At 40.9% G+C, this 14,337-nt stretch overlaps 1 protein-coding gene across 2 annotated transcripts in view; it reads right to left on the bottom strand.

Moving 5' to 3' along the window:
* Positions 1 to 237: 237 nt before the first annotated feature.
* LOC106562107 (polypeptide N-acetylgalactosaminyltransferase 18) overlaps positions 238 to 14,337 on the bottom strand; it is a 102,846-nt gene continuing 88,746 nt past the window's right edge. For both annotated transcript variants that reach the window (XM_014126700.2, XM_014126701.2), the window contains exons 10-11: positions 5,269 to 5,433; positions 238 to 938 (exon numbers count right to left, since the gene is read on the bottom strand). In XM_014126700.2, the coding sequence (XP_013982175.1) occupies positions 792 to 938; positions 5,269 to 5,433 (312 nt within the window). In that variant the 3' untranslated portion in view covers positions 238 to 791. The remainder of the gene's footprint in view (positions 939 to 5,268; positions 5,434 to 14,337) is intronic.

The raw sequence follows: 14,337 nt of genomic DNA, 5'->3' as shown, positions 1-14,337 counted from the left end.
TGCAATCAGCTACCATTAAATAGTGAACATAAATGATTAACTTGTGTACGTTGAGAGAGCTATAACCTTAAAGGCATGCGCTTTAGGGGAAAGACACACATTCATTTTGATAACATGACATTTGCCTTGTGTCACATGGGACCAGACGCACATATGGGACAGCTGGTGGCGGTTTACATGGAAAGGGCACACTCAATATTGTACCATTGGAAAAAAACACACTACCACACATTCACGTAGCATCAGTTCTTTTACTGGCATATATTATAAATATTTAGAATATTTACACTTAGAAAATAGTATATTATTTTCATATATATTCCAACATGTTGGCATTTCCCCAAAATTGTACAGCTTAATCGCATAATAAACTTATCCTACAAACCTGAGACACTAGAAGAAAAGAAAACAGCAGAGAACTTTTCATAATGCTTGCTACACAGTAGCAGTTATGTACCAAGTACAACAATGAACATATAGGACCCAGTACAACCTTCAAGTCAACAGAAAACCAACTACACTCTTCACAAAATATGTTTCATAACGTTGTAGTATCTCATAATGAACAATATCAACCATCTATGGCTGATCCATAGGCTAAAGAAAATGTTTAACATTTATCATGTGATGTCAACTGGTGAACAAAAGACATCATGGTGCTCCAATGACTGTCAACCATACACCATTCTCCTTTATCCACAACAGAAAGTCCAGAGGAGTAACAGAGTAAGCACCCCATCCAGTCCAGTGTGCTACAGTATATTTGACCAGTGTTCTCTCAGAGGAGCCCATCATAGGGCACTGCCAGGCAGTGTGTTGGTGATGGACCATTTCTGTCCAGTGCATTTTTGAAGGGCCAGCTGGTACCCAAACTCGTTGTCATTGCTGGCCACCAGCTCAAGGCATCGCTTCGATTTCCTGTTCTGAATGGAACCTCCCTGAAAGAAAAAACAGGTAGATCAAAGACAGTGGGATGCGACAGCATCATTGGTGTGCATGTCGTTGATTGCTGTGTCACCTTAACCCCGCAGCGCTATGAATTAATGGATGGGGTTGATGTGTATAGCTTAACAAGCACCCGCAGCTCTGTTTTGTACTGATTTCCTTTCAGCGCCAGCACTGGGGACTTCTCAGATAGCATCAGCATGCTCACGAAGCAAGAACAACACTATCTACCATTATACTCAGTAGCAATCTCAGCAGGAATGCCAAGATTATGTGATAACAGAAGAAGATAACATTAGATGAGAAGAAAACATTTTTCACACGTCACCTGAGAAAACAACCCTCACACTTAAGGGAAGAAACTCAATCTTTGTCACCTAAGGAATCGTGTGCTTCGAAGCGTCTCTCCATCTCATCACTCTTTCCCATTTGTTAGAGTGGAGAGTCTCTCACATGTACGTGGAGGCCTTAAAGCTTTGGGTTGGACTCAACTGTTGGGACCAGTGTGATGGGAGTCACTGCACAGATCAGATAAGCTCACTATCTCTGTAACTTCAGGGCCTGGGATCAGAGAATCTCCCCTGTCCCCTCTCAGTCAGGAGAACGACGACTCGAGCTGGAAAGGCAACCGTTTAAAAATGGGCTTTAATTTTGGTTCAAGACTCTATAAAGAAAGAGGCCAGGGCATGTTAAGGTTCAGAAATTCAGACCAATACACATTAAGATTTGCACTAACCAATTGATAATTAAAACATTTTTTATGAGGGATTAATATTTATATGTGGAGTCAACAACCACCTTTAAGCAAGCTCATTGTCAACTTGTCGTCAATGTTTTGTTGCATATACAGCATACGGATGATTTGGTCAGGTCAATTTGAAAGTGAATTAATCAAAATGACAAGGAGTCTAGTTGATGTCACTCTGATTCAGGATATGATAAGTTCTCATTAGAATAGACTACTGTCTGTTAAGAGTGCTTGTCAGGTCTTGCATGCCTAAAAGCTATGGAATTAAACAATTATCTGCTTGAGTGCATTCTGTAAAATACATGGGGGACGGATACAGTTTACATATTCACTAAGTTTTTCATCAGTAATCAACATCTCCACGTGTAGTACTGGTTGTCAGATGTAGCATGAAATATAACATGGCAGATTCCATATGTTCGACCAAATGAAAGAACCATTAGATACACCTCATTGGTCACATGGTGCATATAGCCTGGAATGAGTCCAAGGAAAAAACATTACCTGGAAATAAGATATGACAAAACAAATAGATCTACACAATGCAGTGGAACCAAAAAGTCCCATATGAAAAGAGTTGTACATTTATGTTATCATTGCTGATTAATTTATTTCAGCTCATCAATTGTTAAGACCATGTCTAGACATCTGAAGTCGTTTCAAAATATAAAACAATAATACATTTGTTTTTCATTCTGTCATTATCATACTTTGCCTGAGGCGCATCCTGAAATATTTACGAGGCATCTACCAAGCAGCTAAAACACGTATTTATTTACAGAAAATATTCATAATTTCATCCTGATTCTATTCATATTTGCAATATTACCATCTTGCAGCAGGAAGCCTGCCAAGTAACCTCAGGGCTTCGGCATAATGTTCTTAACCTGATGTTTCGGCTATACATGGCTAAATAGCAAACATTTTCTGAGGCAGTTGAATTCCAGTGGGTCATTGAACACTTCAGAACAATTTCACACAATAAAAAATATCAGCATTACTCAGCCTTTCTCTATCTGGGAAGTCAACATCAAAAGATGCTAAACACCAATAAAAATGATAACCTTCAGGGTGCTTAAAAAGCCTGTGTTCTCTCCAGGAGAGGCTGCATTACAGTACGAGGCCTGAGGTTGAATTCTGTACTGGCAGAGGACCAGTACTGTTTGCGCCCTGTGCTTGATCCTGTGGGCTGCTGCCAAACCAACATATTGATTTGCTATAGAGAGTGAACCAGCGAGCCAGAATGATAATGGTCATGGGTTCACAAGCAGCAGTGAAAGGTTAACCAACTCTCCTGTGTTCTTTCATCTAATTGATTATTTTTGAGTGAACAGTTTGGGAGTCTGTGTGTGCATGCAGGTGAATGTGTGTGCATGCATGTTTACGTGTTGTGTTACATAAGGAGATAGGAAGCGTTTACAGTGTGTTGGCCGACATGAGAGGTAGAAGATACACAGTGTAGTAGAAAAGCACAAAGGATAGTAGAAAACAGGAGCACTTGGGAAGGTGACGTCAGTGAAAGCACTGAGGATGAACAGAAAGCTAATTAGATGTGTTTAATCGGCGTGTTAAGATTGTCTCCCAAGCAAAGCTCTTTACACCTAAACCCTCTGTGTCTCCATACTATAGCCCACGCTACAGCCACCCTAACTGCTGACAAAATCTTTACAAATACAAACACCCACTTCTTTTCTTCTGCTTCCCAAGATGCATCACAATTATTTAACTTGAGGAGAGCATGTAGAATTTCCACTTTGCTCTAAAGCGAAGAAAAGTCACAATTGTCAGGCACATTCAACCAGAGAGATTCATTGATTGCTGCTCTTCTCCTCCTCTCCTCTCCTCCTCCTCTCCTCTCATCTTGTAGAATTTAAGTGTGGTAACACTTAAGCTAGAATGGGAATAGGAACATTCCTCCTCACTACAGCACAACCCTATGCTTGAGTTGTATCGATGCATTTCCTTTTGAGGTAAAACACATTTCACACTATGTCTAGCAGAAATGTGATCAATAATGCATGGTGTCTGACTATTCCTTCTTAAATTATACAATGCTAAACCAAGAAACCACCTACAGAAGAGCCATGTAGATATGTGAAACGTAAGATCAAGCATTTAAATCCTTTTACACTCCAGAGCTACCTATACTTCACCCCTTTTTCTCCCCAATTTTGTAGTATCCAATTGGTAGTTACAGTCTTGTCTCATCGCAACTCCCGTACGGACTCGGGAGAGGCGAAGGTCGAGAGCCGTGCGTCCTCCAAAACACAACCCCACCAAGCCGCATTGCTTCTTGACACAACGCCCGCTTAACCTGGAAGCCAGCCGCACCAATGTGTCAGAGGAAACGGCGTACACCGTGTCAGCGTGCACTGCGCCCGGCCCGCCACAGGAGTCGCTAGTGCGCAATGGGACAAGAACATCCCTGCCGGCCAAACCCTCCCCTAACCCGGACGATGCTGGGGCAATTGTTATCCGCCCCATGAGTCTCCTGGTCGCGGCCGGCTGCGACAGAGAATAGGCTTGAACCCAAAATCTCTAGTGGCACAGCTAGGACTGCAATGCAGTGCCTTAGACCACTGCGCCACTCGGGAGGCTCCAACTAAGAATTTGACACAGTTCCATCAACAATGATCTCCTCAACAGATTCAAAGAAAAATTGCATTAAGATGTAAAACTGTGCTTGGCAGCATTTCAATAAAAACCTTTCAACGGAACATACAACATTTCCTTCTCAGTAAGTTCACAAGGCATCATACTAACGTCAAAGCTATAGACGCAAATAGGTTGAATCCATAATTGACAATACCTTGACTTTTAGGAGTTTTAGTGATAGAGATTCAACCAATCCAGGCATATGACATGCAGTACATACTCAGGTATATATATATATAATATGGTTTCAATGTCTCACTCCTTGTTATCATTTTTTGGGGGGGATACGGTACAGAACCTACAAGTTCCTAACTTGTGTGGGCACCCATTCAAAATAAATAAGTGATCCACCAATGGAGAGAAAAATACATCTTTATCTGAAAACTAGATTCCTAGAAGTTGAATTCAAGGTTAGCACCCCACTATTTTGAGTGGATATTTTGAGCGCACACATTATGATGACACTGAACATGATCAGAACGGTTTTAATTGCACCTTCAAAACTGGGTGAAGTGGGTGAAGCACTCTTCAGGCCATGTTGATGTAGCCCTCATTACAGGCCACTGTGCTCAGTGAGCCAGTCCAATAATGAAGACAGAGAGAGTCATTATGATGCATTTACTGTTCACGTCTAAATGGTTTGGAGGAATGTGGAGAGGTCTGTGGACTGTAAAGCTCTGTTATATCTGTGACACTCCTTAATGAGACCAACCCAACCACACTGAGCCATAGATTTCCGCGAATATTACCCCCTAAAACGTACCCAAGATACCTACTTCCACTGGTGCCACATTTACTAATGGTCCAACTCCATTACAACAAAGTATTCATTTAGATATTCAACTTGCCATTTTCTATCGCTTGCTGGTCTATTTTCAGTGAGCAGTCAGTGTGTTGGTCAGGTCTGTATGGTTTCTTACCTGAGTAAATATCCAGTGGAGCTTCATGCGCTTGGCTGTGGCGTAGCTACACTCGATGAGGCGCGGTCGGCTGTTCACATCCACCAGGCACTTGTTGTCATCGTCGTCGATGGTGGGACTGAGCACCCCTACATGTAACTGCTGAGTGCTGGTGTAGTACACATTCTGGAATGACAGAACAGACAGCACATACATAAGCTACTGAGAGCTGGAGGCATTCAAGCATTTCACAAAATGTTGATTTGTTTTATGCTTTTCACTAGGACTTACTTCACCCATATGGCATGTCTATTCATGCAGCTAACCTCACTGGACTGAAGCACAGGGCATGAAATGACAGTGTGGGAAATGGCTTATTGTTTATGGAGAGGAGTGCTCTCCATAAACAATACAAATCGACCAGCTAGCCCAAACACTTCTAATTGCACTCTCTGATGCGGTCCTTCCAGCCCGTATTTTCCAAGGGCACTTGAGTGCCCATACTTAGCTAGCAGGCCGTAAAACACCACTGGAAGGAAAAAGCATCTGTTTGAACTGAGTGGAGCAGCAGAGGTAGTGGTGTGTGCTACAGATGGCAGCTGCATCTGTGCTCTGACTCCATCGCCGTGTATATGAGGGATGAGGATGCTTGTCTGCACATGTGGGGTAGCTAGACATGTTGGTAGCTAGAACCCTGGGAGAGGCGGGGGAATGTAACAGCTGGAGGGGAGGGAGGACATCACAGCTGGATAGGGGTGGGGATAAAGGTGGTAGGGAGCACAGGGTTACATTAGGAGGGGTTTAGTGCTACCTTGTCGTTCGCAAACAGTTGTCATAAATACACAGTGTATGTCACCTTAAACTATCCCATCAATCTTACAGGTAGAATAAATCTCTTTAGAATGACAAGGCTGCCAATGTTTTTGTATTTATTTTCGGTCATACCAATTACCCCACGGACGACATTCTTTAAAAAAGTATACTCGGTCATAACGGACTTTATACGGGCAAATAAAATTCATAGAATACAAATCAAAGTGTTCCATCTTCCTAAGTCCGAGGGTGGTTTTAACCTTCCAGAATTGTATCAACTCCCTACCCAAGGCTTTTCCTTGTGACATATAGTTCAATGTATTAAACAGGAACAATGGGTACATATTGAAGATGTGCATGCTCATCTCCTGAATCTTTTTACGGATCTATTTTCAAAGGATAAAGCTATGGACATTAACAACTTCATAGTTAAGAACACTATAACAATATGGAAGAAACTGAAACGGATTTTACAAGATCCAAACCAAACAGACCGAGTGCTCACATCCCTATCATCCAATACATTCGCATATGCAGGATCTGTAGTACACAGAGTGACTATGACAAACAAGCCGACTGTCTGGATGAGCTTTTCAGACAGCAGGGTTACCCAGAGGAATGGCTGCATGACGCAAGGGATCATAAAATAAATATGACCCAGAATGACATTCTCACACCCAAACCACCCCCCCCGACCAACGAGTTCAGTGTTTCCTTCAATACTCCCCACTCCCCAAAAAAACACTGGCACATCTTGAGGCCCGATTCACAAATGGAAAAGACATTTAAAGAACCCCCGCGGGTAGTCTTTTGACGCGACCCCAACATCAGTCAAATGGTGGTGACGTCTGATCTTCCACCGGTGCCACGTGGCACCTTCCTAGACAATGTGCCGGACGGTAATTACAGATGTGGCCGATGTACCCAGTGTAACTTCACTAACAAATGCACACAATGTTCAATCACCAAGGCCATTAGGCAAGGCCATTAGGATTAAGGGCATCATTACGTGTTCCACCAAAAATTTGAGACAAGGACAGCATAACACAGGAGTAATATCAGGACTCTTATCAGAGAATCCCTGTGGCTGCGGATTTCATGGATTGCTCTCTAAGATACATTGGTATCGAACATGTTAAGACTATTAGGAGGGGGGGAGATACTGATCTATTACTAAGAAGAGAATTGTATTGGATTCACTATTTGTCAGACATGTCTCCTAAAGGTCTAAACCAAGAGTTTGATATCAGACCATTCCATGAACATGTCACGTTGATTTGTCCTGCCATATTGGTCTCAACTTGGTCATTTTGTAAATATATTAGATCTTTTGTAACTACTGATACCAAATTATTATAGGTAGACAAGTTGTTTTTGAAATAGGTCACTAATTATATGTATGGCCACTGCGCGTTCCGCATGTAATGGTCATATGGGAAGGTATTCCAACAGTTTCCAACGTAATCAAATTTTTTACTGTTGCCTAGGTTAACTTGGACCCATTTGTATGTATATAATACTTTGATTATATGTACAGTACTTCTGTGATTAATTATGATTGACTATGCGCAAAAGTGAATTTAATTGTTTCCACACCCACCATGTGATGGTCATGTGAGGTGAAATGTGTATATTTTGGGATGTAAGCACTCAGTCTGTTTGACCTGACGAAGATCAATTTTGGATCGAAACGTAGTCAATAAAGCGGTGAATTGTGAGCATAAACAGTGTGTGGGCTTTCCTGTTCTTTACTGGGCGATTATTTTCTCATCACTCATCTTGAAAGAATGTATACTAAGAACTTGAAGTCAATCAATCTGTCATCATTGACACAATGGAAAAAATAAACGTATTTATTATTTAAATAGCATGGGGGACCGAGAAAAACGAATTGGTACAATTTAAAGCCAAGTGGCAAACAATAATGCAAGCACTAAGGATGGGGGTGTGAGCATGCGGGTCTTGATAGATGAGATGTAGCCATTTGTTGTGTGTGTCTGTAAGTTGATGATCCTATGTATAAGTTTGTTTAAAAAAATACTTTAAAAAGGGAAAATTAAATATTATAATAAAAAAAATAAAAACTATCCTCCACTCTCACTATCAGTGGGAGGTAAAGCAGGAAGAAAACGGCATCAGTAGTGGTGTGAAATGAAAACGGATTCTAAAAGGAGTAACAGCACTGTAACCAGACAACCATTCAACAGAGACATTTGAACAGATTTCTAACATTAATGAGTTCTTAAATTAGCCTGCTCTCGGGATGTGAGATTGGGTGTTACAGTATGTTTTCTCTGGAGTTATCTGTTAAGAAAAGTGTGCAAGGCATCTTGGGAAAGATCAGCTCCGACTGGCTTTCTTTCTTGTAAGAGATCACAGGAGATTCCTCCAGAGCTTTAATTTGTAAACCAGCGTAAACATCAATACAGGTGCAATGAGTGTGAATGGTTTACCATGGAGATGTTTCAATAGGCAAGGATGACAGTGGATGCAACTTTTTGCTTCACTTTCAAGGATTATACCACTTTTTACTACACATCTGACTAAAAGATTACTGTAGCTCTGTTGGCATGACTTTTATAAATAATGTTGACACCTTTTGGAAACAGAAGATACTCTACAGGAATGATGGAGTCCATCTAAATCATTTTGGTGCTTGGACCCTGTCCTCCCATTTCAAGGCTGCGTTGAGACAATGACATATCGGTGACCCAAGCCCTGCTCAGATAATCCCTACCATTGTGTTGCTGAGTTGTTGTAGTGCTGCTGTAGTGCCTAATTTATGTTCCTCTAACTCCCCTGAATGCCTCTGTCAATCCGACAGCTATTGTCAGCAGTAATCATGTGCCTACACGAACCTGAGTTATGCTGGTAGCACTGATACAGTTTGCCCTAGTAGGATGCCCACTGGGAGTAGTTCACCCTGCACTATCAGCTCAAATAAACATCACTGTCATGTCTACCTCTGATAAGCCTCCCAGTAAAGCAATAAAAACAATAACGCAACACAGAAAAGTGCTGAAAATAGCCCACATTAGCATACTGTATGTAGCCAAAGAAACAAGGTTGATGAAATCAATACCTTGCTAGTAACAGATAACATTCATATACTGGATCTCTGAAACATATTTAGATAATTATTTGATGATACAGTGGTAGCAATACATAGCTATAAAATCTACAGAAGAGACAGGGATACCAAAGGGGGAGGTGTTGCTGTTTATATTTAGAGTCATATTCCTTTAAAACTTAGAGAGAATCTCATGTCAAATGCTGTTGAAGTAATATGGCTACAGGTTCACTTGCCTCACCTAATGCCTATTCTTGTGGGAAGTTTCTATAGACCACTAAGTGCTAATAGTCAGTATCTGTATAACATGTGTGAAATGCTTGATGATGTGTGTGATATCAACAGAAAGATATATTTTCTGAGTGACCTAAATATTATTATATAAAAAAAGCTTCAAACTAACCAGTGCCTGCAACCTGGTTCAGGTTATCAGTCAACCTACCAGGGTATTTACAGAAATCTGCTCTAAATTGAATGTAGTGATCATACAGTAGTAGGCATATCTAAGAAAACCAAAGTGTGGGCCTAATATAGCGTTTAAGAGATTATACAAGAGGTTTTGTACTGATTCCTATGTTGAAGATGTAAATCATATTTACTGGTCTGTGGTTTTTAATGAGGAGCAACCAGACACTGAACTTTAATAATTTATGAAATTGCTTATTCCATTTACTAATAAGCATGCACCCATTAAGAAATTACTGTAAAAACAGCAAAATCCACATAAATTGATGAGGAATTAAAAAATGGTATGGTTGACAGGGACGAGACATAAGGAATGGCAAATAAGTCTGGCTGGCTGCACAGCCAATTGGCAAACATACTGTAAATTGAGAAATCATGTGACTAAAATAAACAAAAAGAAGAAGAAACTGTACCATGAAACAAAGACATAAAGGATGATAGTAAAAAGCTTTGGAGCACCTTAAATAAAATTTTGGGCAAAAAAACTAACCATTCATTGGCTCAATCATCACAAAAACCCACTGATATTGCCAAATACTTTAATGATTTTTTTAATTGGCAAGATTAGCAAAATTAGGCATGACATGCCAAAAACAAACTCTGAACCTACACATCCATGCATAACTTACCAAATTATGAAAGACTTTTAGAGAATGGCGTTGGAGGGGATGGCTGCCGTTTTACCGGCTCTTAACCAACTGTGCTATTTGTGTTTTTTCACATTGTTTGAAACTTATTTCGTACATAATGTTGCTACCATTGCTACCGTCTCTTATTACAGAAAAGAGTTTCAGGATATCAGAACAGCGATTACTCACCTCGAAGTGGACAAAGATGTTTTATGTAATGAGTCCAACGCAAAGGATACACTGTTTCTCCGAGACCAGGCCCAAATCCCAGTCATTTGCGTGAAGAAAAGACGGAAGATCGGGGTGCCTTGTGAAAATTAGTTGGCGAGTGGATAATCCACCTCCTCCATCCATTCTATTGGCCAACGTGCAATCACTGGAGAATAAACTGGATCAGCTCTATTCCGAGACTATCCTACCAACGGGACATTAAACTGTAATATCTTATGCTTCACCGAGTCGTTGCTGAACGACAACACGGATAATATACAGTTGGCTGGGTTTTCCGTGCATTGGCAGGACAGAACAGCTACGTCCGGTAAGATGAATGGGGTGATGTGTGTCTATTTGTCAATAACAGCTGGTGCACAATGTTTAATATTAAGGAAGTCTCGAGGTATTGCTCACCTGAGGTAGGGTACCTCATGATAAGCTGTAGACCACACTATTTAACAAGAGAGTTTGCATCTATATTTTTCGTAGCCGTCTATTTACCACCACAAACCGATACTGGCACTAAGACCGCACTCAAAGAGCTGTATAAGGCCAACAGCAAACAAGAAAATGCTCCTAGTGTCCGGGGACTTTAATGCAGGCAAACTTAAATCCGTTTTACCTCATTTCTACCAGCATGCCACATGTGCAACTAGAGGAAGAAAAAAAACTCTAGACCACCTTTACTCCACACACAGAGACCCATACAAAACTCTCCCTCACCCTCCATTTGGCAAATCTGACCATAATTATATCCTCCTGATTCCTGCTTACAAGCAAAAACTAAAGCAGGAAGTACCAGTGACTCGTTCAATACGGAAGTGGTCAGATGACGTGGATGCTACACTACAGGACTGTTTTGCTAGCACAGACTGGAATAAGTCCCGGAATTCATCCAATGGCATTGAGGAGTATACCACCTCAGTCACCAGCTTCATCAATAAGTGCATTGACAACATCATCCCGACAGTGACCGTACATACATATCCCAACCAGAAGCCATGGATTACAGGCAATATCCACACCGAGCTAAAGGCTAGAGCTGCCGCTTCCAAGGAGTGGGACACTAATCCGGACACTTATAAGAAATTACGCTATGCCCTCAAATGAACCGTCAAACAGGCAAAGCGTCAATACAGGACTAAGATTGAATCCTACTAAAACTGGCTCTGATGCTCGTCGGATGTGGCAGGGCTTGCAAACTATTACGGACTGTTATGGCTTTACATCATCTTTCATTAAAGGCTCTCCCACATAGTCCAGGTAGAGTCGCGAATACCCCAGGGCAGCTGTCTAGGCCACTTACCTTTTTCTATTTTCACTAATGACCTGCCACTGGCACTGAGTAAAACCTGTGTGTCTGTTTATGCTGATGACTGAACATTATACATGTCAGATACCACAGCAAGTTAAATCATTGCAACACTTAACAAAGAGATGCAGCCAGTTTTAGAATGGGTGGCAAGTAATATGCTAGATATAAATATTTCAAAAACTAAAAGCATTGTATTTGGGACAAATCATTGACTAAACCCTAAACCTCAACTATATCTTGTAATGAATAATGTGGAAATTGAGCAAGTTAAGGAGACTAAACTGCTTGGTGTAACTCTGGATTGTAAACTGTCATGGTCAAAACATATTGATGCAATGGTAGCTAAGATGGGGAGAGGTCTGTCTGTAATAAAGCGCTACTCTGCTTTCTTGACATTGCTATCAACAAAACAAGTCCTACAGGCCCTAGTTTTATCACACCTGGACTACTGCCCAGTCATATAGTCAAGTTCCACAGAGGGAAATAGGCAAATTACAGTTGGCCCGGGAACAGAGGAGCACGGCTGGCCCTTAAATGTTCACGGAGAGCTAACATCAATAACATGCATGCCAATCTCTCCTGGCTCAATGTAGTGGAGAGATTGACTGCATCACTACTTGTCTTTGTGAGAGGTATTGACATGTTGAAAGCACCGAGCTATCTGTTTAAACGACTAGCACATAGCTCAGACCCCCATAGATACCCCACAAGAGATGCAACCAAGGGTCTCTTCACAGTCCCCAAGTCCAGAACAGACTCTGGGAAACGCACAGTACTCCATAGAGCCATAACTACATGGAACTCTATTCCACATCAAGTAACTCAAGCGAGTAGTAAAATCAGATTTAAAAAAACGGATAAAACTAACACATACACTCTACACACGTACACTGTAATTTTGTTGTATTATACATTTTCTATTGTAGATATGTAGTGGTAGAGTAGTGGTGTAATAATGTGCTGTATGATGTACTGTTTTTTTTGTGATGTAATTGCCTTAATCATGTTTGAATCCCATTGGCTCACAGCAAAAACTTTACCTTATTCAAACAAATGTTTTGTTGTCTGTTTTAGTCAATTACAAAACTACATTTAAGAAAAGTACAACATGTCTAAAGATTACTTTTCAATACTGCCTGCTCTCTAGTGTTCTCACTACTTAGAAAAACATATTATAGGGCTTGCCTCAAGCCCCTTTTTATGACGGTGCTAGCAGCCACTAGTGCTAGCTAGCTAGCTAGTTACCGAAACATTAAGCTAGCCAAGACCAACAACACAAACAAAAAGACTATACAGCTACAAGTAGTGAGTGGAGTTTCAAACAGACTGTACTTAACAAATTAAATGTCTTACCTGTGATTAAATGTTTTTTTTACACACATGTAGCCTAATTGGACACCACGTCCCTACATTTCCCACTCTCCCAACCCGAATAGCCTGAATCCACAGGGCTCTTCTCGCAGGCTCCATTTCCCTAAGTGGGAGCATTGCGAACCGTAGGTTGTGATTTTTGACCTGGCTACACGTGCATATTTTTTTTTTTTTTACCTTTATTTAACTAGTTCAGAACAAATTCTTATTTTCAATGACGGCCTAGGAACAGTGGGTTAACTGCCTTGTTCAGGGGCAGAATGACAGATTTGTACCTTGTCAGCTCAGGGATTTGAACTTGCTACTTTTCGGTTACTAGTCCAATGCTCTAACCACTAGGCTACCTTGCCGCCCCAATGAGCAATGCAGCAGCTTTTCTGCATGTTTTGTTATTTCTGTATAAAAAATAATCGATGAGGTTGCCTCTTTCAATGGGGGTCAATAGAAATAATGTGGTCGAGGGGAATTCCTTATTATTATGTGAATACCGACTGGGACTATAGGGATCCTTACAAAATACAAATACTAGTCAGGTTAAGGATCACATAAAACTCTCTAGGCATTGTTCTTAGCCCAGGGCTAGCTAAGCCACATGCTAGACTGGCCCTGGGCTAGCTTAGCCTGTGTTCACGCAAGCATTTGTTAACCCTGGGCTAAGCTTGAGCCCCGGGCTAAGGATTCACGCTTGTATTCCAAAGCCCTGGGCTAACGGACAAACACAACATGCGCCCAACAATATATCTATGACACGTGACCAATGTTATAAGCAATAAGACATTTATTAGCACATGATTTCCTCTTGCTCCTAGTCAAGCATTTGATTTCCAACAGTGATGGTTTGAATAAACCTTGCTGTCTGCCTTTCTAACCTCAGAAACAATGTTTTACTTTTGAAATTCGATCTTGTCCCTGTAGGTCTACAGAGAATGCTGTGCACGAAAAAATATAAAATACTTTTCTGATCCAGGCCAAATTATGCAACAATATTATTATCATGAATATATCCAATTAAATGTCAATACAAAACCAATAAAAAACGGAGAAAAATTGAGCGTTTGCTGCCCTTCCAGCTGTAGAGTTTGTAGCTTTAGTTGGCTAAGTGAGAAGACGTTAGCCAGACTGCATAGCAACCATTTTTTCTAGGCATAGCAACCAAGTATTTTGGTTTTTGTCCTCAGATGGAGGGTTTAAATAGTATGAATTTACTAAACGAT

Source organism: Salmo salar, chromosome ssa11 (genome assembly GCF_905237065.1).
Source record: "Salmo salar chromosome ssa11, Ssal_v3.1, whole genome shotgun sequence".
NCBI lineage: Eukaryota > Metazoa > Chordata > Actinopteri > Salmoniformes > Salmonidae > Salmo > Salmo salar.
The sequence above is the reverse complement of the archived record's forward strand: the minus strand, read 5'-3'. Positions and strand labels throughout refer to the sequence as shown.